This window comes from Pristiophorus japonicus, chromosome 4, assembly GCF_044704955.1.
Source record: "Pristiophorus japonicus isolate sPriJap1 chromosome 4, sPriJap1.hap1, whole genome shotgun sequence".
Taxonomy (NCBI): domain Eukaryota; kingdom Metazoa; phylum Chordata; class Chondrichthyes; family Pristiophoridae; genus Pristiophorus; species Pristiophorus japonicus.
In genome coordinates, this window is record NC_091980.1 from 315,337,230 (window position 1) to 315,362,971 (window position 25,742).

At 49.8% G+C, this 25,742-nt stretch overlaps 1 protein-coding gene across 1 annotated transcript; it reads right to left on the reverse strand.

The window, feature by feature from the left end:
* Nucleotides 1–1,346: 1,346 nt before the first annotated feature.
* Nucleotides 1,347–25,540, reverse strand: LOC139262413 (sterile alpha motif domain-containing protein 15-like). The gene is made up of 3 exons (XM_070877608.1): nucleotides 25,355–25,540; nucleotides 18,372–18,470; nucleotides 1,347–2,114 (listed from the first exon to the last, which is right to left on the reverse strand). The coding sequence occupies exons 1-3, from the start codon at nucleotides 25,481–25,483 to the stop codon at nucleotides 1,902–1,904; spliced, it is 441 nt and encodes a 146-aa protein (XP_070733709.1). The 5' UTR covers nucleotides 25,484–25,540; the 3' UTR covers nucleotides 1,347–1,901.
* Nucleotides 25,541–25,742: the final 202 nt, after the last annotated feature.

The following is a 25,742-nucleotide window of genomic DNA, read 5'->3' on the forward strand; positions in this document are numbered from 1 at the left end:
CAGTCCAACATCACACCCCACAGGCCAAGAGGGGCATCTGACCTCAGGTCTCTGAAAAGCACCAACTACAAAGTGCTCAAGCATGAACTAGGCAGACTCTCCAGGTACCCCTTACTCTGACAGAGTCGCTGTGGGTGCCTTTCCTCAGATCAGAAACACCACGTTGTGGGAAATTGCAGATTCAAACTTCTGCTTTACCACTTTGATGGACTGGCAGCCTCTTCCTCTCCCGGAGGCACTGACTTTAGCACAAGTACAGGCTCACAACAGTAACATGTTGGAGTACGGTTTCACTGGTGCCCGCGGCCCTCCAGTGCATCCAAGTGACTGTTGTTTTTCAGCTATTCGACCATGAAGGGGTTATCACAGCCGAACCTGATCCTGCCTCACCTGATGTCCACATGAGCAAAATACCACAGGGATCACTGAATAGCAATTGGGAGCAAGAACCTCAGTTCATTTTCTCTTCCCACAGCACAGGGGCCAAATATGGTGCCTGTCCTGCCATTAAGCCCACTCGTTTCATGGAATCTACTGTAACATGAACTTTACCCAACCCATTTAGTCTTCCAAGGTAAGATACTGCAAAGGTTTGTTCCAACAGCCCCCATCAAGTAAGCCAAACAGAACTGCAGAATCAATCTCATCTATCTTTTATGTCAGACGTCCTTCTCTAGCCTGACGTTTACATAGAAAATAGGTGCAGGAGTAGGCCATTCAGCCCTTTGAGCCTGCACAACCAGTCAATAAGATCATGGCTGATCATTCACCTCAGTACTCCTTTCCTGCTTTCTTTCCATACCCCTTGATCCCTTTAGCCGTAAGGGCCACATCTAACTCCCTCTTGAATATATCCAATGAACTGGCATCAACAACTCTCTGCGGCAGGGAATTCCACAGGTTAACAACTCTGAGTGAAGAAGTTTCTCCTCATCTCAGTCCTAAGTGGCTTATCCCTTATCCTTAGACTGTGTCCCCTGGTTCTGGACTTCCCCAACATCGGGAACATTCTTTCTGAATCTAACCTGTCCAGTCCCGTCAGAATTGTATGTTTCTATGAGATCCCCTCATCCTTTTAAACTTCAGTGAATAAAGGTCCAGTCGATCCAGTCTCTCCTCATATGTCAGTCCAGGGAATCAATCTGATGAACCTTCGCTGCACTCCCTCAATAGCAAGAATGTCCTTCCTTATGGCTAAAGGGATTAAGGGGTATGGAGAGAAAGCAGGAAAAGGGTACTGAGGTGAATGATCAGCTATGATCTTACTGAATGGTGGCGCAGGCTCGAAAGGCCAAATGGCCTACTCCTGCACCTATTTTCTATGTTTCTAAGCTTCTCCCCAATTACTTTAAATCTATGTCCCCTGGTTATTGACCCCTCTGCCAAGGGAAACAGGTCCTTCATTATTTTATACATCTCAATCAGGTCTCCCCTTAGTCTATATAATGGAAATTCTACATAGCCTTCCAATAGGCGACTTACAGCAACTGGGGCTAACTATCAGACCTACAGATGTTCACACAACACAGAATGTTTTAGTTCATATTGGACCCATTCTTGCTTACTGTAACTGGTGTCAAACAACCCTTTATATTCAGAGGAGACACTTCCTAAACTGGAGTCGATGGTTATTGTATAATAAGCAGTTAGTATGCTCCCTTCACCAGATATGGGCTGAAGTAAAAATTCATAAATGTTTGCAACTACTTTGCAGAATCGGTGACACTGAATTGACCAGATCGCAGTGAACAAAGACATAGACACGATTACAAACCAACAAATAAACAAAAATACGACAACTTGTTAGTGACTGAAATCTGAGAACCAGGACATCTGGAATCCCCATTTTTGGTCTCCCGAGGGTCTGTAGCCCACTTTGAAAAGCCTGCGTTTCTTCGTGATCATAACCGAAGGTAGGATTCTTCACAGTTGCCACTCGGATTGTCGTCCACCTCCTTCAGGAATTCTTCCAGAGTCAGTGCATTGGCTCTCTGTCCCGACGGGGCCTTGCGCTCCAGAAACAGCCCCATGGGATCCCTGCGGGGGAGGGCAATGCTCCGACTGGAGAGCGGCTCCTTGATATCCAGCAGCTTCTGAATCGCATGGGAAATCACCTAAAAGCAACAACAACTTGCATTTATATAGTGCCTTTAACATAGTAAAAACGTTCCAGGGTGCTTCACAGGAGCGTTATCAAACCGAAATTGACACAGCTACAAGATATCAGGAAAGGTGAGCAAAAACTTGATCAAATAGGTGGATGTTAAGCAGCGTCTTAAAGGAGGAGAGGTGGAGAGGTTTAGCGAGGGAATCCCAGAGTTTAGGGCCTTGGCAGCTGAAGGCACGGCCACTATTACGCTTATAATAAAGTGACGCAACTGAGTACTGTAGACAATGAGTAAGTGTGACCTTAGCTCCTTTATTTAAACTCCAGAGTGTTGGTACAGCATGGTACAGCACTATATACAGTGCTCCCAAGGGATGCTGGGATCCCTTGGGACTCCAACGGGTACGCCCTCTGTTGGTGGTATCTTGCAGGTTGCCTCGGGTTACATACATAACATCACTCCCTCCCAAAGTCAATAGTATACTTATTTACAGGGTGAGACGATCTGGGGCTTTTTGCTCCCTTGTCGATCGTCTCGGTACAAATGCAGGTGTGGGTGAGTTGGTTGGTTCTTCACTGGGCTGCTGAGCAGCCGGCCTTGTCGGGCTGCTGGGGTTGGTGAGTTCAGCTTCGTGGTCAACCGTGATGTCGGTTGCCACTTTGTGTGTGTATCGGAGAGTCGGTTGGTGGCGTCCCCTTCAGGTTGCTCGTGGCTGTTTGTGAATCGCAATTTGGTTTGGTCCAAATGCTTTCTGCACATTAGTCCATTAGCCAGTTTGACCTGAAACACCCTACTCCCTTCTTTGGTTATGATAGTGCCAGCACGCCATTTGGGACCATGTCCATAGTTGAGTACAAAGACAGGGTCAATATCGCGTGACAAGTTTGTGCTGTCATGGTACATGCTTTGTTGATGCCGCCTGCCCTTTCAGGGTGGACAAGAGAGAGCCTTGTTTTGAGCGCCCTTTTCATGAGCAGCTCGGCTGGGGGAACCCCGGTGAGCGAGTGGGGTCTGGTACGGTAGCTGAGCAGGACTTGGGTCTGCAGGGAGCCTTCCGACACACATTTCAAGCTTTGCTTGATGGTTTGGACTGCCGCTCTGCCTGGCCGTTGGATGCAGGCTTGAACGGGGCAGATGTGACGTGCTTGATCCCATTGCGGGTCATGAATTCCTTGAATTCAGCACTGGTGAAGCACGGCCCATTGTCGCTGACAAGGACATCAGGCAGGCCGTGCGTGGCAAACATGGCTCGTAGGCTTTCGATGGTGGCAGTGGACGTGCTTACAGACATTATTACACATTCAATCCATTTTGAATAAGCATTCACAACAACCAAAAACATTTTGCCAAGAAATGGGCCCGCAAAGTCAACGCGGATCCTAGACCACGGTTTGGAGGGCCATGACCACAAACTTAGCAATGCCTCCCTGGGTGCATTGCTCGGTTGAGAGCAAGTGTTGCATTGGCGCACGCATGGCTCTAAGTCTGAGTCGATGCCGGGCCACCATACATGGGATCTGGCTATAGCTTTCATCATTACTATGCCTGGGTGGGTACTGTGTAGGTCGCGTATAAACGTTTCCCTGTCTTTTTTAGGCAAAACCACGTGATTACCCCACAAAAGACAGTCCGTTTGTATGGACATTCGTCTTTGCGCCGTTGGAATAGCTTGATCTCTTAATGCATCTCCGCTGGGACGCTGGACCAGCTCCCACGGAGGACAGCTTTTTAACCAGGGACAGTAAAGGATCCTGGCTGGTCCAGGTCCTGATCTGGCGGGCCGTAACGGGTGACTTTTCGTTTTCGAATGCATCCATCACAAAGAGCAAGTCTGCAGCCTTTTCCACCCCGGTGAGAGCATCAGCGCAGTTCTCTGTGCCTGGTCTGTGGCGGATTACATAGTTGTATGCAGACAGCGTGAGCGCCCATCTTTGGATGCGGGCAGAGGCATTGGTATTAATACCTTTGCTCTCTGAGAATAGCAATATGAGAGGCTTATGGTCAGTTTCTAGCTCAAACTTGAGACCAAACAGATACTGGTGCATTTTTTACACCCCATAAATGCATGCCAGAGCTTCTTTTTCAATCATGCTGTAAGCCCTTTCGGCCTTGGACAAACTCCTGGACGCATAGGTGACCGGTTGCAATGTTCCCGATTCGTTAGCTTGTTGTAACACACACCCGACCCCCGTATGACGATGCATTGCAAGCTAGCACTAATTGTTTACATGGGTTATACAGAACAAGCAGTAACAGATTTCTGGCTTTCTCAAAAGCAGCCACTTGTGAATTCCCCCATACCCAGTCATCTCCCTTGTGCAGTAACACATGTAGGGGTTCTAGCAGGGTGCTTAACCTGGGTAGGAAATTACCAAAATAGTTGAGGAGTCCCAGGAACGACCGCTACTCCGTCACGTTCTGTGATCTCGGCGCGTTCTTGATGGCCTCCGTCTCGGCGTTAGTGGGTCTGATGCCGTCTGCCACGATTCTTCTCCTTAAGAACTCGACCTCTGGCGCCAGGCAAACACACTTTGAGCGTTTCAACCTGAGTCCCAGGCGATCTAGCCGACTTAGAACCACTCCAGGTTCTGCAAGTCTTCGATGGTGTCCCGACCTGTGAACAGTATGTCGTCCTGGAAAACCACGGTGCACGGAACCAACTTTAGCAGACTTTCCATGTTCCTTTGGAAAATTGCCGCGGCTGATCGAATCCCAAACGGCATCTATTGTAGATGAACAGACCTGTGTGTGTGTTGATGCAGTTGAGGCCTTTCGAAGATTCCTCCAGCTCCTGCATCATGTCGGCCGAGGTCAGGTCCAGCTTGGTGAACGTCTTTCCTCCAGCCAGGGTCGCAAATGGGTCGTCTGCCTTGGGTAGCGGATACTGGTCCTGTCGCGAAAATCAGTTAATCGTTATTTTATAGTCCCCACAAATTCTGATCGTGCCGTCACCTTTGCGAACCGGAACAATCGGACTGGCCCACTCGTTGAACTCCACCGGCGCGATGATGCCTTCTTGCTGCAGCCTGTCCACTTTCTCTCGCATCATTTATGGCACCGCCTGTGCCTTGTGGTAGATGGGCCGTGTACCGGGAACCAAGTGGATCTGCACCTTATCCCCCGAGAAACTTCCAATGCCTGCCTCAAACAATGACGGGAACTTGCTCAGAACCTGGGCACATGAGGCGTCGTCGACGGACCAGAGCGCTCAGACATCGTCCCAGTTCCAGCGGTTTTTTCCCAGCCAGCTTCTGCCGAACAGTGTTGGGCCATCTCCTGGTACAATCCATAGTGGGAGTTCGTGCACTGTTCCATCAGGAGACTTTTACTTCTGCGCTGCCAATAACAAGGATCAGCTCTTTTGTGTAAGTTCTTAGCTTGGTATGAATGGGGCTAAGCTTGGGCCTGTGTGCCTTGTTGCACCACAGCCTGTCGAAGGCCTTTTTACTCATTATAGACTGACTCGCACCCTTCTCCAGTTCCATGGATACTGGAATTCCATTCAGTTCAACTTTTAACATGATCGGTGGACATTTCGTGGTGAAGGTGTGTACCGCGTACACTTCTGCTTCCTCGGTTCGAGTCTCTAGTTCAGCCTGATCCACCATGGATCGGTCTTCCTCTGCAACGTGGTGGTTTGCAGGGTTTGCAGCCCGTCTGCACATTCGCTGGAGGTGTCTCATTGTTCCACAGCCTTTGCACGCAGAGTGTTCGAAGCGGCATTGATGGGCCCGATGATCACCTCTGCAGCGCCAACAAGGTGTTAATTGCCTCGCATTAACGATTGATGGCGGACTCTGGGTCATCTGAGGTCGTGCAGCTGCCGGCTTGTACGTTCTGCCACATGCATTCCTGCCTGAAAACGATGTTACTCTGTGTACAGTACTAGCCGAAACCTCTTTACGCTGCGAAATTTGTTTGGTGTTATCGCTGGTGGACATAAATGCCTGGGCTATCGTTATGGCTTTGCTCAGATTCAGTGTTTCAACAGTCAATAGTTTGTGAAGGATAACGTCATGGCTAATGCCAAGCAGAAAAAAAGTCTCTTAGCATTTGCTCAAGGAATCCATCGAATTCGCAATGTCCTGCAAGGCGCCTTAGTTCGGCGATGTAGCTCGCCACTTCCTGGCCTTCAGACCATTGAAATGTGTAGAATCGATACCTTGCCATCAGAACGCTCTCCTTCGGATTTAGGTGCTCCCGGACCAGCGTACACAGTTCTTCATAGGATTTGGTTGTTGGTTTCACTGGAGCTAGAAGATTCTTCATGAGGCCATAGGTTGTTGCCCCACAGACGGTAAGGAGGATCGTCCTTAGTTTGGCAGCGTTCTCGTCCCCTTCCAGCTCATTGGCCACGAAGTATTGGTCGAGTCGCTCCACGAAGGCCTCCCAATCGTCCCCTTCTGAGAATTTCTCCAAGATACCAACAGTTCTTTGCATTTTTGTGTGGTTGTTCGTTATCTCGTCGCCAGTTGTTAAGTGATGCAACTGAGTACTGTAGACAATGAGTAAGTGTGATCTTGGTTCCTTTATTTAAACTTCAGAGTGTTGGTACAGCATGGGAGGCCTGCTTATATACAGTGCTCCCAAGGGATGCTGGGATCCCTTGGGACTCCAACAGGTAGGCCCTCTGGTGGTGGTATGATGCAGGTTGCCTCGGGTTACATACATAACAGCCACCAATGGTGGAGCAATGGAAATAGGGGATGCGAGAGAGGCCAGCATTGGGGGAGCGCAGAGATCTCAGAGGGTTGTAGGGCTGGAGGAGATTACAGAGATAGGGAGGGGTGAGGCCATAAAGGGATTTGAACTCGAGGATGATTATTTTATAATCAAAGCATTGCTGGACCGGGAGCCAATGTAGGTCAGTGAGCACAGGAGTGATGGGTAAACGGGACTTGGTGCGAGTTAGGAAACCAGCAGCAGAGTTTTGGATAAGCTCAAGTTTATGGAGGGTGGCCGGCCAGGAGAGCGTTGGAATATTCAAGTCTGGGCTCATGAAAAATCCCTGCCTGCCAGAGAAACATCCAGACTCAGCTCGTGCGGTTCAAATCTGAACACACTCCCACATGGCGGGTATGGGGAAATCTCACTGCTCTGTAATGGAACATTCCCACATGCTGGGTATGAGGAAATCTCACTGCTCTGTAATGGAACACTCCCACATGCTGGGTATGGGGAAATCTCACTGCTCTGTAATGGAACACTCCCACACATGCTGGGTATGGGGAAATCTCACTGCTCTGTAATGGAACACTCCCACATGGCGGGTATGGGGAAATCTCACTGCTCTGTAATGGAACACTCCCACATGCTGGGTATGAGGAAATCTCACTGCTCTGTAATGGAACACTCCCACATGGCGTGTATGGGGAAATCTCACTGCTCTGTAATGGAACACTCCCACATGGCGGGTATGGGGAAATCTCACTGCTCTGTAATGGAACATTCCCACATGGCGTGTATGGGGAAATCTCACTGCTCTGTAATGGAACACTCTCTCACATGGCGGGTATGGGGAAATCTCACTGCTCTGTAATGGAACACTCCCACATGGCGGGTATGGGGAAATCTCACTGCTCTGTAGTGGAACATTCCCACATGGCGGGTATGGGGAAATCTCACTGCTCTGTAATGGAACACTCCCACATGGCGGGTATGGGGAAATCTCACTGCTCTGTAATGGAACATTCCCACATGGCGTGTATGGGGAAATCTCACTGCTCTGTAGTGGAAGACTCCCTCATGTCCTATTATAACAATTTAATGCGCTAAAATATTAATTGCACTTCCTGTCAACTTTTCATTTATAAATTCCTATGTTAACATTAAGAATAGAAATTATCTGTGTAAACTGGTCATGCTGTAATTAAATCTTCCCTCTGTGGTAATATCGATTATGGGCTGGGTTTTTGGTTGTCTACAGCTTCAGTTAGAAGCCAGTTTTGGGGGTTGTCGGGCTAGTGGAGGTTACACAGATACAGAAGGGTGAGGCTATGAACACATTTGCGTTAATGTGAGTGTTAGAGCTTAGTGACCAGGCACACAGCTTTTAGCACCCTGTAAGGTTACAAATCTTCAGAAAAAAAGCACAGAAAGAGACCATGAACTAATAATTGATTAATACAAGCTTTTAGAATTAAACTGGACAATGGAAGCAAAAAGGCAGGTGGTGACTCACGCCAATTAAGGACACCCTGTGGTCAGGAACCAAAACTGACTTTATGCATAATAACAATGGAGTTGTTACATGAGGCCCTGAACTTGATTGGCCAAAGTGGTTGGGAACAAGCTCACTGGAGACACCAAGTCTGCAAGACGACCGGACAACAAAGGAATCACCACAGGCGTGAGGTGTTGGGGAACGAGGTGTTAAGATGAGGAGTCATCTTGCGTCTCGCAGACTCCATGTGCAAACTGGGAACAGTAGAGTCCATTATTGCAGTCAATCAACCAGGATCATCACAAAGCAATGTATCGATGCAAACACATTATCAGAAACCGCAGTGGCAGAAGATCAGTCAAAACCTGGATATACATATGCGAGCTAGAAGCAGCTCAGGAGAAGAAGCAGAAGGACACGTGTACACACAGAAGAGCAGAAGCAGACAGACATAGAATGGTACACGTACAGGTACACGTACACCCACTACCAGTCGTCCATCAACGTTCGGCGGGGAAACGGAAGCGTGGTACCGAAGCGAGGGACAGTGGAAGGAACAGCACTGCAGAGAACGGCCAGAAGAATAACCAGCCAGTCACGGAACCAACGACCATGAACTTACAATAGCTACAACCAGGAAGGGTGATTGCATGTCTTCAGTCGATTTCTCTTAGAAGTCTAGTTCTGTAGTTTTAGTTAGCTCTTCTGCGTAATAAAACTGACACTGGGTTAAGCCTAAATTCTGTGCCACGTGTTGTCCTTTTCCCTTACAAGTCCCGAGGTCAAAGAATCATCAAGGGTGAGTTTAAAACAAACACGTGCCCTTCAGCCCCGACGGAAAATTCATTAGAGGCTCATTGGGGGGCACAAACCAGCAGCTGGCTGCTGTCAATCATGACATATTCCTGATGCAACACGCATGCTTAAGCTCCGGTCGCTAAATTCAGTGTGCATTTTGATGATGCACTTGCGGCAGTCATCAGCAGCGGGGTGGAAGTGCGGGCAGGCCGAAAAATCCCCGACCTGAATTTGGGCCAATGGACTGCAACACAGCGGCCACTCGATTCCGCCAACGGGCCTGATACTGACCCTGAATTTTGACCCCACTGTGTCAGGATGGGAGAGACTGGAAGGTACGATATTTTTACATGTTTCTAACATTGTTCATGTATGTTGAAGAAAATGCAGACTTGTGTCTCTGAACTATGCAGCAGCCAAAGCCTACCATATTAGACAATATCTGTTCTGATTTGATAAGCAAACAGTGTATAAATGTAATAAAAACAGAAAATGCTGGAAATACTCAGTGGGTCAGGCAGCATCTGTGGAGAGAGAAACAGAGTTAGCGTTTCAGGTCGATGACCCTTGCTCAGAACTGGTGAATGTTCAAAATGAACAAATTCTTAAGGAGCACTGAAAGGGGGAGGGAAGGAAAGAACAAAAGAGAAGGTCTGTGACAGGGTGGAAGGCAGGAGAGATTAGAGAGACAAAAGGGATGATGGGTCGACTTGAGATGGTACTGGCAGGAGTGAGAAAAAGGTTAGTCTAGATAGGGTGTGAATGGCGGAATAATTACCAGCTGCAATGGGAAACAGAGAGAGAAAATACATAAGATCGGGGTGGGTGGGGGTGGGGTAGGATTAAAAAAAGGAGGAAAGGGAGCAGAATATGGGCAGAAGTTACTATTGTGTTCCTAACACAGATGAGACTGCACACAGGGAGGTTAAAGTAACAAATCCTGGGGCATTGGAACCAGTTCTGGGGGAGGTGGGACCAGTACAAACCGGACGGTCTGCACCTGGGCAGGACCGGAACCAATGTCCTAGGGGGAGTGTTTGCTAGTGCTGTTGGGGAGGAGTCAAACTAATATGGCAGGGGGATGGGAACCAATGCAGGGAGACAGAGGGAGACAAAAAGAAGGCAAAAGCAAAAGACAGAAAGGAGATGAGGAAAAGTGGAGGGCAGAGAAACCCAAGGCATAGAACAAAAAGGGCCACTGTACAGCAAAATTCAAAAAGGACAAAGGGTGTTAAAAAAACAAGCCGAAAGGCTTTGTGTCTTAATGCAAGGAGTATCCGCAATAAGGTGGATGAATTAACTGTGCAAATAGATGTTAACAAATATGATGTGATTGGGATTACGGAGACGTGGCTCCAGAATGATCAGGGCTGGGAACTCAACACCCAGGGGTATTCAACATTCAGGAAGGATAGAATAAAAGGAAAAGGAGGTGGGGTAGCATTGCTGGTTAAGGAGGAGATTAATGCAATAGTTAGGAAAGACATTAGCTTGGATGATGTGGAATCTATATGGGTAGAGCTGCAGAACACCAAAGGGCAAAAAACATTAGTGGGAGTTGTGTACAGACCTCCAAACAGTAGTAGTGATGTTGGGGAGGGCATCAAACAGGAAATTAGGGGTGCATGCAATAAAGGTGCAGCAGTTATAATGGGTGACTTTAATATGCACATAGATTGGGCTAGCCAAACTGGAAGCAGTACGGTGGAGGAGGATTTCCTGGAGTGCATAAGGGATGGTTTTCTAGACCAATATGTCGAGGAACCAACTAGGGGGGAGGCCATCTTAGACTGGGTGTTGTGTAATGAGAGAGGACTAATTAGCAATCTCATTGTGCGAGGCCCCTTGGGGAAGAGTGACCATAATATGGTGGAATTCTGCATTAGGATGGAGAATGATACAGTTAATTCAGAGACCATGGTCCAGAACTTAAAGAAGGGTAACTTTGAAGGTATGAGGCGTGAATTGGCTAGGATAGATTGGCGAATGATACTTAAGGGGTTGACTGTGGATGGGCAATGGCAGACATTTAGAGACCGCATGGATGAATTACAACAATTGTACATTCCTGTCTGGCGTAAAAATAAAAAAGGGAAGGTGGCTCAACCATGGCTATCTAGGGAAATCAGGGATAGTATTAAAGCCAAGGAAGTGGCATACAAATTGGCCAGAAATAGCAGCGATCCTGGGGACTGGGAGAAATTTAGAACTCAGCAGAGGAGGACAAAGGGTTTGATTAGGGCAGGGAAAATGGAGTACGAGAAGAAGCTTGCAGGGAACATTAAGGCGGATTGCAAAAGTTTCTATAGGTATGTAAAGAGAAAAAGGTTAGTAAAGACAAACGTAGGTCCCCTGCACTCAGAATCAGGGGAAGTCATAACGGGGAACAAAGAAATGGCAGACCAATTGAACAAGTACTTTGGTACAGTATTCACTAAAGAGGACACAAACAACCTTCCGGATATAAAAGGGGTCAGAGGGTCTAGTAAGGAGGAGGAACTGAGGGAAATCTTTATTAGTCGGGAAATTGTGTTGGGGAAATTGATGGGATTGAAGGCCGATAAATCCCCAGGGCCTGATGGACTGCATCCCAGAATACTTAAGGAGGTGGCCTTGGAAATAGCGGATGCATTGACAGTCATTTTCCAACATTCCATTGACTCTGGATCAGTTCCTATCGGGTAGAGGGTAGCCAATGTAACCCCACTTTTTAAAAAAGGAGGGAGAGAAAACAGGGAATTATAGACCGGTCAGCCTGACCTCAGTAGTGGGTAAAATGATGGAATCAATTATTAAGGATGTCATAGCAGCGCATTTGGAAAATGGTGACATGATAGGTCCAAGTCAGCATGGATTTGTGAAAGAGAAATCATGCTTGACAAATCTTCTGGAATTTTTTGAGGATGTTTCCAGTAAAGTGGACAAAGGAGAACCAGTTGATGTGGTATATTTGGACTTTCAGAAGGCTTTCGACAAGGTCCCACACAAGAGATTAATATGCAAAGTTAAAGCACATGGGATTGGGGGTAGTGTGCTGACATGGATTGAGAACTGGTTGTCAGACAGGAAGCAAAGAGTAGGAGTAAATGGGTACTTTTCAGAATGGCAGGCAGTGACTAGTGGGGTACCGCAAGGTTCTGTGCTGGGGCCCCAGCTGTTTGCATTGTACATTAATGATTTAGACGAGGGGATTAAATGTAGTATCTCCAAATTTGCGGATGACACTAAGTTGGGTGGCAGTGTGAGCTGCGAGGAGGATGCTGAGGCTGCAGAGTGACTTGGATAGGTTAGGTGAGTGGGCAAATGCATGGCAGATGAAGTATAATGTGGATAAATGTGAGATTATCCATTTTGGTGGTAAAAACAGAGAGACAGACTATTATCTGAATGGTGACAGATTAGGAAAAGGGAAGGTGCAACGAGACCTGGGTGTCATGGTACATCAATCATTGAAGGTTGGCATGCAGGTACAGCAGGCGGTTAAGAAAGCAAATGGCATGTTGGCCTTCATAGCGAGGGGATTTGAGTACAGGGGCAGGGAGGTGTTGCTACAGTTGTACAGGGCCTTGGTGAGGCCACACCTGGAGCATTGTGTACAGTTTTGGTCTCCTAACCTGAGGAAGGACATTCTTGCTATTGAGGGAGTGCAGCGAGGGTTCACCAGACTGATTCCCGGGATGGTGGGACTGACCTATCAAGAAAGACTGGATCAACTGGGCTTGTATTCACTGGAGTTCAGAAGAATGAGAGGGGACCTCATAGAAACGTTTAAAATTCTGACGGGTTTAGACAGGTTAGATGCAGGAAGAATGTTCCCGATGTTGGGGAAGTCCAGAACCAGGGATCACAGTCTAAGGATAAGGGGTAAGCCATTTAGGACCGAGATGAGGAGAAACTTCTTCACCCAGAGAGTGGTGAACCTGTGGAATTCTCTACCACAGAAAGTAGTTGAGGCCAATTCACTAAATATATTCAAAAGGGAGTTAGATGAAGTCCTTACTGCTCGGGGGATCAAGGGGTATGGCGAGAAAGCAGGAAGGGGGTACTGAAGTTTCATTTTCAGCCATGAACTCATTGAATGGCGGTGCAGGCTAGAAGGGCTGAATGGCCTGCTCCTGCACCTATTTTCTATGTTTCTATGTTTAACAGTGACCTCAGTCTTTATCAAGACATTCCAGAGTGAGGAACAGGCCTTAGGGGCCGGCTTATATACAGTGCTCCCAAGGAATGCTATGATCCCTTGGGACTTCAGGGGATGCAGTCCCTGGTGGCGGAACATGGGAGTGCATGCTTTACAGATACACAACATCACTCCCCACTCCCCCCCAAAGTCAAAGTGGAAACTATTTACAAGGTGAGGTGGTCGGGAGCCTTTCTTTCCCTGGTGGACCACCTCAGTACAAATGTCTGTTCTGGTATGTTGGCTGTGCCCTCGCTGGGCTGGCGTGTGGTTGGCCCTGCAGAGCTGCTGGGTGAGCCTGGCCTTGCTGGGCTGTTGGGCTTGATGGGTTCGATTTCCTGGTCCGGGGTGGTGTCGTTGATCCTTTGGGTGTGTGTTGTGGGCTCGAAAAAGGTGGTGTCTGCTGTGGGTTGTTCAGGGCAGTCTGTGAACCACAGCCTCGTTTTGTCCAGGTGCTTTCTGCAAATTTGTCCATTGTCTAGTTTGACTACAAACACCCTACTCCCTTCTTTAGCTATCATCGTGCCCACGATCCACTTGGGACCATGTCCATAGTTCAGCACATACACAGGGTCATTCAAATCAATTTCCTGTGACACAGTGGCGTGACCATCGTTTACATTTTGTTGCTGCCGCCTGCTCTCTACCTGATCATGCAGGTTGGGGTGAACCAGCGAGAGTCTGGTTTTAAGTGTCCTTTTCATGAGTAGCTCAGCCGGGGGCACCCCGTGAGTGAGTGGGATCTCGTGCGGTAGCTGAGCAGTACTCGGGACAGGCGGGTTTGGAGTGAGCCTTCTGTGACTCGTTTAAGGCTCTGTTTGATTGTTTGTACTGCCTGCTCTGCCTGCCCATTGGAGGCTGGTTTAAACGGGGCTGAGGTGACATGTTTGATCCCATTGCAGGTCATGAATTCTTTGAAACTGGTGAAACATGGCCCGTTGTCACTGACCAGTATGTCAGGCAGGCCGTGAGTGGCAAACATGGCCCTCAGGCTTTCAATGGTGGCTTCCCAACATTATTTCACATTCAATCCATTTTGAAAAAGCATCCACCACCACCAGGAACATTTTATCGAGAAACGGACCCGCATAGTCGACATGGATCCTCGACCATGGTCTGGAGGGCCAGGACCACAAACTTAGTGGTGCCTCTCTGGGCGCGTTGCTCAACTGAGCACATACGCTGCATTGCCGTACACAGGACTCTAAGTCAGAGTCGATACCGGGCCACCACACGTGGGATCAGGCTATCGCTTCCATCATTACTATACCCGGGTGTGTGCTGTGGAGATCCGAGATGAACGTCTCCCTGCCCTTTTTGGGTAGCACTATGTGGTTACCCCACAACAGGCAGTCTGCCTGAATGGACAGCTCGTCCTTTCGCCGCTGGAACGGCTTGATTAGCTCTTGCATTTCAACGAGGATGCTGGCCTAGCTCCCATGCAGTATAGTTTTTTTACTAGGGACAGCAGAAGATCTTGGCTGGTCCAAGTCCTAATCTGGCGGGCCGTGACAGGTGATTTATCATTTTCAAACGTTTCCATGACCATCAACAAGTCTGCGGGCTGCGCCACCATCAACAAGTTTGCAGGCTGCGCCATTTCCACCCCCGTGGTGGGCAATGGTAGCCAACTGAGAGCATCCACACAGTTATAGGTGCCTGGCCTGTGGCGGATGGTATAGTTATACGCTGGTAGTGCGAGTGCCCACCTTTGTATGCGGGCTGAGGCATTAGTATTTATCCCCTTGTTTTCAGCGAACAGGGATATGAGGGGCTTGTGATCGGTTTCCAGCTCAAATTTGAGGCCAAAAGGTACTGATGCATTTTCTTTACCCCGAACACACACGCTAATACCTCTTTCTCAATCATGCTGTAGGCCCTCTCGGCCTTAGACAAGCTCCTGGAGGCATAGGCGACAGATTGCAAATTCCCCGCAACATTAGCTTGTTGTAATACACACCCGACTCCGTACGACGACGCGTCACATGCTAGCACAAGTCTTTTACACGGGTTATACAATACAAGCAGCTTGTTGGAGCATGTTTCTGGCTTTCTCAAAAGCAATTAATTGGTTTTTTCCCCACACCCAGTTCTCACCTTTACACAATAACACATGTAGGGGCTCTAAGAGGGAGCTTAACCCCGGTAGGAAGTTACCAAAATAGTTGAGGAGTCCCAGGAACGACCGCAGCTCCGTGACGTTCTGTGGTCTGGGCGCGTTCCTGATAGCCTCTGTCTTGGTGTCTGTGGGCCGAATGCCGTCCGCCGCGATCTTTCTCCCCAAAAACTCCACTTCTGTTGCCATGAAGACGCATTTCGGCCTCTTCAACCGCAGCCCTACGCGATCCAGTCGCTGGAGGACCTCCTCCAGGTTTTGTAGGTGCTCGATGGTGTCCCGACCCGTGACCAATATGTCATCCTGAAAAACCACCGTGCGTGGTACTGACTCGAGTAGGCTCTCCATGTTTCTCTGGGAGATCGCTGCAGCTGACCGAATTCCAAACGGGCATCTGTTGTAGATGAACAGTCCCTTGTGTGTGTTGATGCAGGTGAGGTCATTCAAAGACTCCTCCAGCTCCTGCGTCATGTAGGCCGAAGTCAGGTCGAGCTTGGTGAACGTCTTGCCTCCTGCCAGCGTCGCAAATAGGTCATCTGCCTTAGGTAGCGGGTATTGGTCCTGTAGCGAGAAACGATTAATAGTTACTTTATAATCACCGCAAATCCTGACTGTGCCATCACTTTTGAGAACTGGAACAATCGGGCTGGCCCACTCGCTGAATTCCAGTGGGGAGATGATGCCCTCGCGTTGCAGCCTGTCCAGCTCGATTTCCACTCTCTCCCTCATCATGTGAGGTACTGCTCGCACCTTGTGGTGAATGGGTTGTGCCTCTGGGACCAAGCGGATCCGCACCTTCGCCCCGGAAAAGTTTCCAATGCCTGGCTCAAAAAGGGAAGGGAATTTGTTCAGAACCTGGGTACATGAGGCCTCATCGACATGTGATAGCGCTCGGATGTCATCCCAGTTCCAGCAGATTTTGCCCAGCCAGCTCCTTCCAAGCAGTGTGGGGCCATTGCCCGGGACAATCCAGAGTGGCAGTTCGTGCACTGTGCCCTTGTAGGTGACCTTGACCATGGCGCTGCCCAGGACAGTGATAAGCTCTTTGGTATACATTCTCAGTTTCATGTGGATGGGACTCAGGGTCGGTCTGAGTGCCTTGTTGCACCACAGTCTCTCAAACATCTTTTTACTGATGATGGATTGGCTAGCGCCAGTGTCCAGTTCCATGGCTACGGGTAAGCCATTCAATTTTACATTTAGCATTATAGATGGACATTTCGTCGAAAATGTGTGCACCCCATGTACTTCAGCATCTGCTTCCTCTCTCTGAGGCTCAAAATTGCTTTCATCCACTATGGACCGATCTTCCTCTGCCACGTGGTGGTTAGCAGGTTTTGCAGAGCTTGCAGCTCTGAAGCGGCATGAATAGGCTGAATGGAAGCCTCCACAACGCCAACAAGGTGTGAATTGCCTTGCATTCATCCTTTGTTGCGGACTCTGAGTCATCTGGGTCACCTGAGACCTGCTGGCAGTTGCAGACTCGTGGTTTCTGCCCTGTACATTTCTGCTCGCAAACATAGTTCCAGTTAATTTAGGAACATTGCTAGCACTTGTGTGCTGAGAGATTTGTTTGGTGTTATCACTGATGGATATAAATGCCTGTGCTTTCGCAATGGCCTTACTGAGGGTCGGTGTCTCTACAGTCAAAAGTTTTCGTAGGATGGTCTCGTGGCCAATGCCCAGTACAAAAAAAGTCTCTGAGCATTTGCTCCAGGTAGCCATCAAATTCACATTGTCCTGCTAGTCGCCTTAGCTCAGCGACGTAGCTCGCCACCTCCTGACCTTCAGATCGCTGGCATGTGTAGAACCGATACCTTGCCATCAGCACGCTCTCCCTCGGGTTAAGATGCTCCTGAACCAGTGTACACAGCTCCTCATACGACTTATCTGTGGGTTTCACTGGAGACAGAAGATTCTTCATGAGGCTGTAGGTCGGTGCCCCGCAAACTGTGAGGAGGACCGCTCTCCTTTTTGCAGCGCTTACTTCTCCATCCAGCTCGTTGGCTACAAAGTACTGGTCTAGCCGTTCGACATAGGCTTCCCAGTCCTCACCCTCCCGAGAACTTCTCCAGGGTGCCCACAGTTTGCTGCATCTTTGCATTGGATTTGTGTTCTCATTGCCAGTTATTGTGTTCCTAACACAGATGAGACTGCACACAGGGAGGTTAAAGTAACAGTGACCTCAGTCTTTATCAAGACACTCCAGAGTGAGGAACAGGCCTTCGGGGCCAGCTTATATACAGTGCTCCCAAGGGATGCTGGGATCCCTTGGGACTTCAGGGGATGCGCTCCCTGGTGGCGGAACATGGGAGTGCATGCTTTACAGATACACAACAGTTACGCTCTGAAATTGGTGAACTCGATGTTGAGTCCAGAAGGCTAAAAAGTGTCTAAACAAAAGATGAGGTGCCGTTCCTCGAGCTTGCGTTGAAACAGTGTCGGAGGCCGAGGACGGAGAGGTCAGTGTGGGAGTGGAGCAGGGAATTAATGTGACAGGCGACTGGGGTCACGCTTACAGACTGAAGGAGGTGTTCCGCTAAGCGGGCACCCAATCTGCGTTTGGTCTCCCCAATGTAGAGGAGACCGCATTGTGAGCAGCATAAAAGAAGTACAAGTAAATCGCTGTGTATAAATGCAAGCTTTTTCCTTTGTTCAGAGAGCACAGAAAACACATGCCTGGGTTTGCACGCTCTATCTGTGACTATACTCTGCTTGCAAATTGCTTTCTATGCTGAAGTTAAATAAAATGATTATAACCAGAAGACTGAACTCGTTACTACTCAAGTGAACAAACGGAACTCTGTTTAAGGCAGCAGAGGCCCTGCAGCTCCACCATCGGCTGAAGAATGTAAATACAGTGTGACCGACATACACAGACAGTTTCTATTATAAATGTGGATCTGGGCATTTCTAATACGAAAATAAACACAAGGACAGAGTGTATGACTTTAAAATGGTAACCAGGGGAAATGGACCAGCATTCCTTTAAACCCAAACACTGACCTTCATGTGTTCGAAGTCTGTGATTCCCAAGTTGGGCAGGGTGGAGCAGTTGATAAAAATGAGCTTCTTGCCAGTGATCCCGTTTGATAGGAAACAATCCTGGAATAAAGGACAGAAAAACATTACACAGTGGTTGATTTGGAATTGGGTAGGGGGGTGGGGGAGTTGGGGAAGGATGGTTGAGACTGGGACACTGGACTCATTTCAGTAATAGGAAATGGTGCAGTTTGTAATCGGGATTATATTCCCTGGGTGTATATTTCCTGGGTGTATATTCCCCCTGGTGTATATTCGCCCGGCATAAAGTTGCCCGGGTGTTTACTTTCACTGCTGTATCCACACATCAAATGGATGGATGTGGCTTGCCAAACTCGCTTCCAACATCCATGACACTGGGATAATCCCAGAAGTTTGCAACCATTCCAAAGTCGTTGACTTCCTAAATCCAGGAAAACTAAGCCAAAAAGCTATCGCCCCATCGCCCTTCTGTCTACGGTCTACAAGGTGGTCGAATGGCTTGTCTTTAACCAGATAAAACCAGCTTTAGGGGCTACACTGAAGGGTGGGCATCAGGGAGAGAAGAAGCTGCTCTGACCAGGCCCTTGCACTCACCAGCAACACTGAGGCAGGGTTCCAGAACCAGCTGAAGACCGGAGCTGCCTTCATGGACTTGTCATCAGCCTACGACCCTGTCGGCAGGTCCCGGCAGGCTCCAAAGAGTCAGCGGGCCCTGAAGTGTTGGCGGGCCCCAGAAGAGTTTGCTGGCCTCGGAAGAGTCAGCAGGTCCGGGCGGGCTCCGAAAAGCCGGCGGGCCTCGAAGAGTTAGCGGGCCCCAACCAGTGCCTCACAGGTAATCTGGCGTGCCTTGATGACCCTGAGATGCTGAATGCCCCACAGTGCTTGGTCTGCCCTCCAGGCCTCTATAACCAGTGCCTGTGAAGAGACACTTGATCACTCAACCAGAAAACACCAGGATTGGTTTGATGAAAATGATCAGGAGATCCAAGAACTAATAGATCGCAAGCGCAGAGCATTTTTGAGCCTCAAGCAACAACCCAACACGGGAGCAGCAAAGCAACATTACAGACGGCTCAAGGCTGAGGTCCAACAAAAAATCCGGGACCTAAAGAACAGGTGGTGGATGGAGAAAGCACAGGAGATACAACAACTGGCCGACAGCCACGATATGCGAGGATTCTTCATTGCAGTCAAGGCTACCTGCGGTCCAAGCTCCCAAGGCCCAATCCCGCTCCTGGCCAAGAACGGGGAAACACTCATCAAGGACACCAAGGCTGTCAGGGCCCACTGGAAGGAGCACTTCGAAGATCTCCTCAATCGAGACTCTGCCTTTGACTCGAGTGTTCTCGACTCCATCCCGCAGCATGCGACCTGCCACCAACTGAGTGAAACCCCAACGTTGCACGAGGTAGGCAAAGCCATGGGACAGCTTAAGAACAACAAGGCTACGGGTGCAGATGGAATCCCTGCTGAGACATTGAAGTATGGCGGAGAGGCACTGTTGGCGCAAATACATGATCTCACCTCTCTCATCTGGAAGGAGGAGAGCATGCTGGGAGATCTCAGAGATGCAGTGATCGTGACCACCTTTAAAAAAGGGGACAATTCCGACTGCGGCAACTACAGGGGAATCTCCCTGTTATCAGCCACTGGGAAAGTTGTCGCTAGAGTTCTCCTCAACCGTCTTCCCCCTGTGGCCGAGGAGCTCCTCCCGGAATCACAGTGCGGACTTCGTCCCCTACGGGACACGATGGACATGATCTTGGCAGCACGACAACTGCAAGAAAAATGCAGGGACCAGCGCCAGCCCTTATACATGGCCTTTTTCGATCTTACAAAGGCCTGTGACACTGTCAACCGTGAGGCTCTATGGAGCGTCCTCCTCCGTTTCGGATGCCCCCAAAGGTTTGTCAACATCCTTCACCTGCTCCACGACGACATGCCGTGATCCCTATCAACGGATCCATTACAGACCCAATCTAAGTCCGGACCGGGATCAAACAGGGCTGTGTCATCGCTCCAACCCTCTTCTCAATCTTTCTTGCTGCCATGCTCCACTTCACAGTCACCCCGCTGGAGTGGAACTAAACTACAGAACCAGTGGGAAGCTGTTTAACCTACGCCGCCTCCAGGCCAAGTCCAAGATCACCCCAACCTCTGTCGTTGAGCTACAGTACGCGGACGGCGCCTGTGTCTGCACACATTCTGAGGCTGAACTCCAGGATATAGTCGATGTATTCACCGAGGCATATGAAAGCATGGGCCTTACGCTTAACATCCGTAAGACAAAGATCCTCCACCAGCCTGTCACCGCCGCACAGCACTGCCCTCCAATCATCAAGATCCATGGTGCGACCCTGGACAACGTGGACCATTTCCCATATCTCGGGAGCCTCTTATCAACAAAGGCAGACATTGATGCGGAGATTCAACACCGCCTCCAGTGCGCCAGTGCAGCCTTCGGCCGCCTGAGGAAAAGAGTGTTTGAAGACCAGGCCCTCAAATCTACCACCAAGCTCATGGTCTACAGGGCTGTAGTAATACCCGCCCTTCTGTATGGATCAGAGGCATGGACGATGTACAGAAGACACCTCAAGTCGCTGGAGATATATTACCAACGATGTGTGCGCAAGATCCTGCAAATCCCCTGGGAGGACAGATGCACCAACATCAGTGTCCTCATTCAGGCTAACATCCCCAGCATTGAAGCACTGACCACACTCGATCAGCTTCGCTGGGCAGGCCACATAGTTCGCATGCCAGACACGAGACTCCCTAAGCAATTGCTCTATGCGGAGTTCCTGCACGGCAAACGAGCCAAAAATGGGCAGCGGAAACATTACAAGGACACCCTTAAAGCCTCCCTGGTAGAGTGCGACATCACCACTGACACCTGGAAGTCCTTGGCTGAAGACCGTCCTAGGTGGAGAAAGTGCATCCGGGAGGGCATTGAGCTCTTCGAATCTCAACGCCGAGAGCGTGAAGAGGTCAAGCGCAGGCAGCGGAAGGAGCGTGCGGTAAACCTGTCCCACACATCCCTTCCCTTGGCGAATATCTGTCCCACCTATGACAGAATCTGTGGCTCTCGTATTACTGTTCAGCCACCAGAGAACTCACTTCAGGAGTGGAAGGAAGTCTTCCTCATTCCGAGCGACTGCCTATGATGATGATGATGATGATGATGATGATGATGGCTACCCTGTCTGGCCCGAAAGCTTGCTGCTGAAACTTTCAATCATCATCCAAAGCCACAAGACTCTCAGGCTTGTCAACACTCTGACGACCAACTGTAAGTTCCGCTTCTATCTTGGTGACAAGTCCAGCCGAACACGGATGCTTAACAAAGGTCTGGCTTTTTTCAACATCTATATGACGGACCTGCCCTGCACCAAATCCCTGAAGTTCGCATGTGTCGATGACATAGCACTGCTATCACAGGCATCAACGCTAGAGGAAGCAAGGAGGATGCTCACAAGGGACCTGGACCCATTGGAAGGCTGCTTCCAGACCTGGTGCTCCCACCCCAATCCAGAGAAGATAGTCGTGTCATCGTTCCATCTGAACAACAACGCCGCCGGGAAAAAACTCAATGTTTCCTTCTGCGGAAGGCGACTTACCCATGAACACCTCCAAAAGCACCCGGGCGTCACCCTGGACAGGACTTTCACTTATCGGCCTCATTCACCAACACCGGCCAAAAAGTAAACACCAGGGTGAACCTGGTCCGGAAACTCACTGGAACATCACGGGGGGAGCACAGCCAGAACACTTCGCTCCGCAACAGTTGCCCTCGTCTGCTCTGCTGCAGAATACCGCTCTGCCTCATGGTCCTGCAGCCGCCACACAAAGATCGTGGATGTGCAGCTAAACGTGCAGGGACGCTCCAGTCCGCTCCAACTGAGTGGCTCCCGGTGCTGTCCCACATTGCCCCGTCTGCCATTTGTCGCAACGTCACTGTGCTCCGTGAGATGGAAAAGGTCATGAGCAACACCAACCTACCCATTCACAAAGACTTGAAAGACCCACCGCGAAAGTGCTTAAAATCATGCCGGCCATTCTGGGAAACAGCAGCCAATATTCACGCAACTAGTATCGACCCGCTATCCAGATGGATGGAATCGTGGGAACCAACACTTCATCCCTGACCCAAAAGCAGAGGTCCCTGGCTTCGACCTCTCTCGGAGACGGTAGACAGCGCTCGCCCCAATCTGTACAGGGCACAGACGGTGCGGCCACCTGCTCCACCAGTGGAAGATGAGCGACGACCCCAAGTGCAACTGTGGCCATGAGTCCCAGACCATGGAAGACATCACATCAATCTGCCCACCACAATCTGTTGCGGGAGTCACCTCATTTCTCCGCTTGGCCTCTCAGGAGGAGATCGAATGGATAGCTAAACTGGACATCCCATTGTAAGCTTTTCCCATCGTAAAAAACATCTCACCTCCTGACTCCCCAAAGCCTTTCCAGCATCTACAAGGCACAAGTCAGGAGTGTGATGGAATACTCTCCACTTGCCTGGATGAGTGCTGCTCCAACAACACTGAAGAAACTCGACACCATCCAGGACAAAGCAGCCCGCTTGATTGGCATCCATTGTACCACCTTAAATATTCTCTGTGGCTGCAGTGAGTACCATCTACAAGATGCACTGCAACAATTCGCAAAGGCTTCTTCAGCAGCACCTCCCAAACCTGCGACCTCTACCACCTAGAAGGACAAGGGCAGCAGGCACATGGGAACACTATCACCTCCAAGTTCCCCTCCAAGTCATACACCATCCTGACTTGGACATACATCGTCATTCCTTCATCGTCACCAGGTCAAAAACCTGGAACTCCCTCCCTAACAGCATCACTACAGCGACTGCAGCAGTTCAAGAAGGCGGCTCACAAGCATCTCAAGGACAATTAGGGATGGGCAATAAATGCTGGACTTGCCTACGATGCCCACGTCCAAGAAACGAATAAAAGAAAAAGGAAGCCAAACTAGAGATCCCATTATAAGAACATAGGAGCAGAAGGCCATTCAGTCCCTCGAGCCTGTTCTGCCATTTAGTGAGATCATGGCTGATCTGCGACCTAACTCCATATACCTGCCTTTGGCCCATATCCCCTCATACCTTTGGTTAACAGAAAGCTAATCAATCTACGATTTAAAATTAACAATTAATGCAGTTTGCGGAAGAGAGTGCCAAACTTCTACCACCCTTTGTGTGTAGACGTGTGTCCTAACTTTGCTCCTGAAAGGTCTGGCTCTAACATTGGAGGCTGTTCAGAAAAGGTTCACTCGGTTGATTCCAGAGATGAAGGATAGGTTGAGTAGGTTGGGCCTCTACTCATTGGAGTTCAGAAGAATGAGAGTGACCTTATCGAAACATATAAAATAATGAGGGGGATCGACAAGGTGGATGCAGAGAGGGTATTTCCACTCATAGGGGAAACTAAAATTAGGGGACATAGTCTCAGAATAAGGGGCCGCCCATTTAAAACTGAAATGAGGAAGAATTTCTTCTCTCAGAGGGTTGTAAATCTGTGGAATTCTCTGCCTCAGAGAGCTGTGGAAGCTGGGTCATTGAATATATTTAAGGCGGAGATAGACAGATTTTTGAACGATAAGGGAGTGAAGGGTTATGGGGAGCGGGCAGGGAAATGGAGCTGAGTCCATGATCAGATCAGCCATGATCGTATTAAACGGTGGAGCAGGCTCGAGGGGCCGTATGGCCGACTCCTGCTCCTATTTCTTATATCCTAGAACTCTCTCTACCCTATCTGTTCCCCTTATGAGGACAGGTTGAGCAGGTTGGGCCTGCACACATTGGAGTTCAGAAGAATGAGAGGTGATCTTATAGAAACATATAAGATAATGAGGTATTTTGGCGCGGGAGAGAGTCATCCTCGTTTCGAGGGACTGCCTATGATGATGTCCCCCTTAATACCCTGAAAACTTTGGTCAGATCAACCCCTTATCCAGGGAAGACAGGCCGAGTTTGTGCAATCCCTCCTGGTTAACCTGTGGAATTCCCTGCCGCAGAGAGTTGTTGAGGCCGGTTCATTGGATATATTCAAGAGAGAGTTAGACATGGCCCTTACGGCTAAAGGGATCAAGGGGTATGGGGAATGAAAGCAGGAAAGGGACACTGAGGGGAATGATCAGCCATGAACTCATTGAATGGCGGTGCAGGCTCGAAGGGCCGAATGGCCTATCCTGCACCTATTTTCTATGTTTTTTTTTTAAATTCGTAGCCAATCGTTCCAATTCTTTGTCAAATCACAAACGCCAGAGGTCACCTTGGGCCCATTCAAGGATCACTCTGCGCCAATGCTCTTAGCCAAAAGGCCGAGAGCCACTGCACCGTTCCTGGAAGTACTGCAATACCAGGTTCGTGCCATGGAGGTGGATGGGTCAGGCCCCCCACACACCTCCGTGGAGTTGGATGGGTCAAGCCCCCCCCACACACCTCCTCTATGTTGCTATGACCCCCCCCCCCCCACCTCCTCTATGTTGCTATGACCCCCCCCCACACACCTCCTCTATGTTGCTATGACCCCCCCCCCACCTCCTCTATGTTGCTATGACCCCCCCCCCCCACCTCCTCTATGTTGCTATGACCCCCCCCCCCCACCTCCTCTATGTTGCTATGACCCCCCCCCACACACCTCCTCTATGTTGCTATGACCCCCCCCCCACCTCCTCTATGTTGCTATGACCCCCCCCCACACACCTCCTCTATGTTGCTATGACCCCCCCCACCTCCTCTATGTTGCTATGACCCCCCCCACCTCCTCTATGTTGCTATGACCCCCCCCACCTCCTCTATGTTGCTATGACCCCCCCCACCTCCTCTATGTTGCTATGACCCCCCCCCCCCACCTCCTCTATGTTGCTATGACCCCCCCCGCCCGCTGGAGTTGCGGGTACCCAAGGCTGCCGGCCCTTGGCCCACCGCACCCAGCCCCGGCCACCTTGTACTGCGGGAAGCCCAGCATCCTGATCCAGCTGGCCACTTCGCTCTGGGTCCAGTTCGTGCTGCTTGACACCACCAGTGGGTGGCAGCCACAGCGACAGTCCCCGCCGCACGGGTAGCGGGCCATCCCCGAGTCTGCGGCCGGCCGCCCGCCGCCTCCCGCTGTCCGCTCCCCGGCAGCCGGTTGCCAGGAGACCGCCCGCGTGCCGCCCGCCCGGCAACCGTTGCCTAGGAGACCGCCACATCCGGGTCGCAGCGGCACTGACGCGTCACCTCGCCCTGCGGAATTTTAACAAGAAATATAGCGGAATTAGTTGCGGCGGTGTCAAAAAAAAAATACAAATAATTTGGTGCTTTTCTCTCGATTTGTGGGCAGTTTCGGTCAT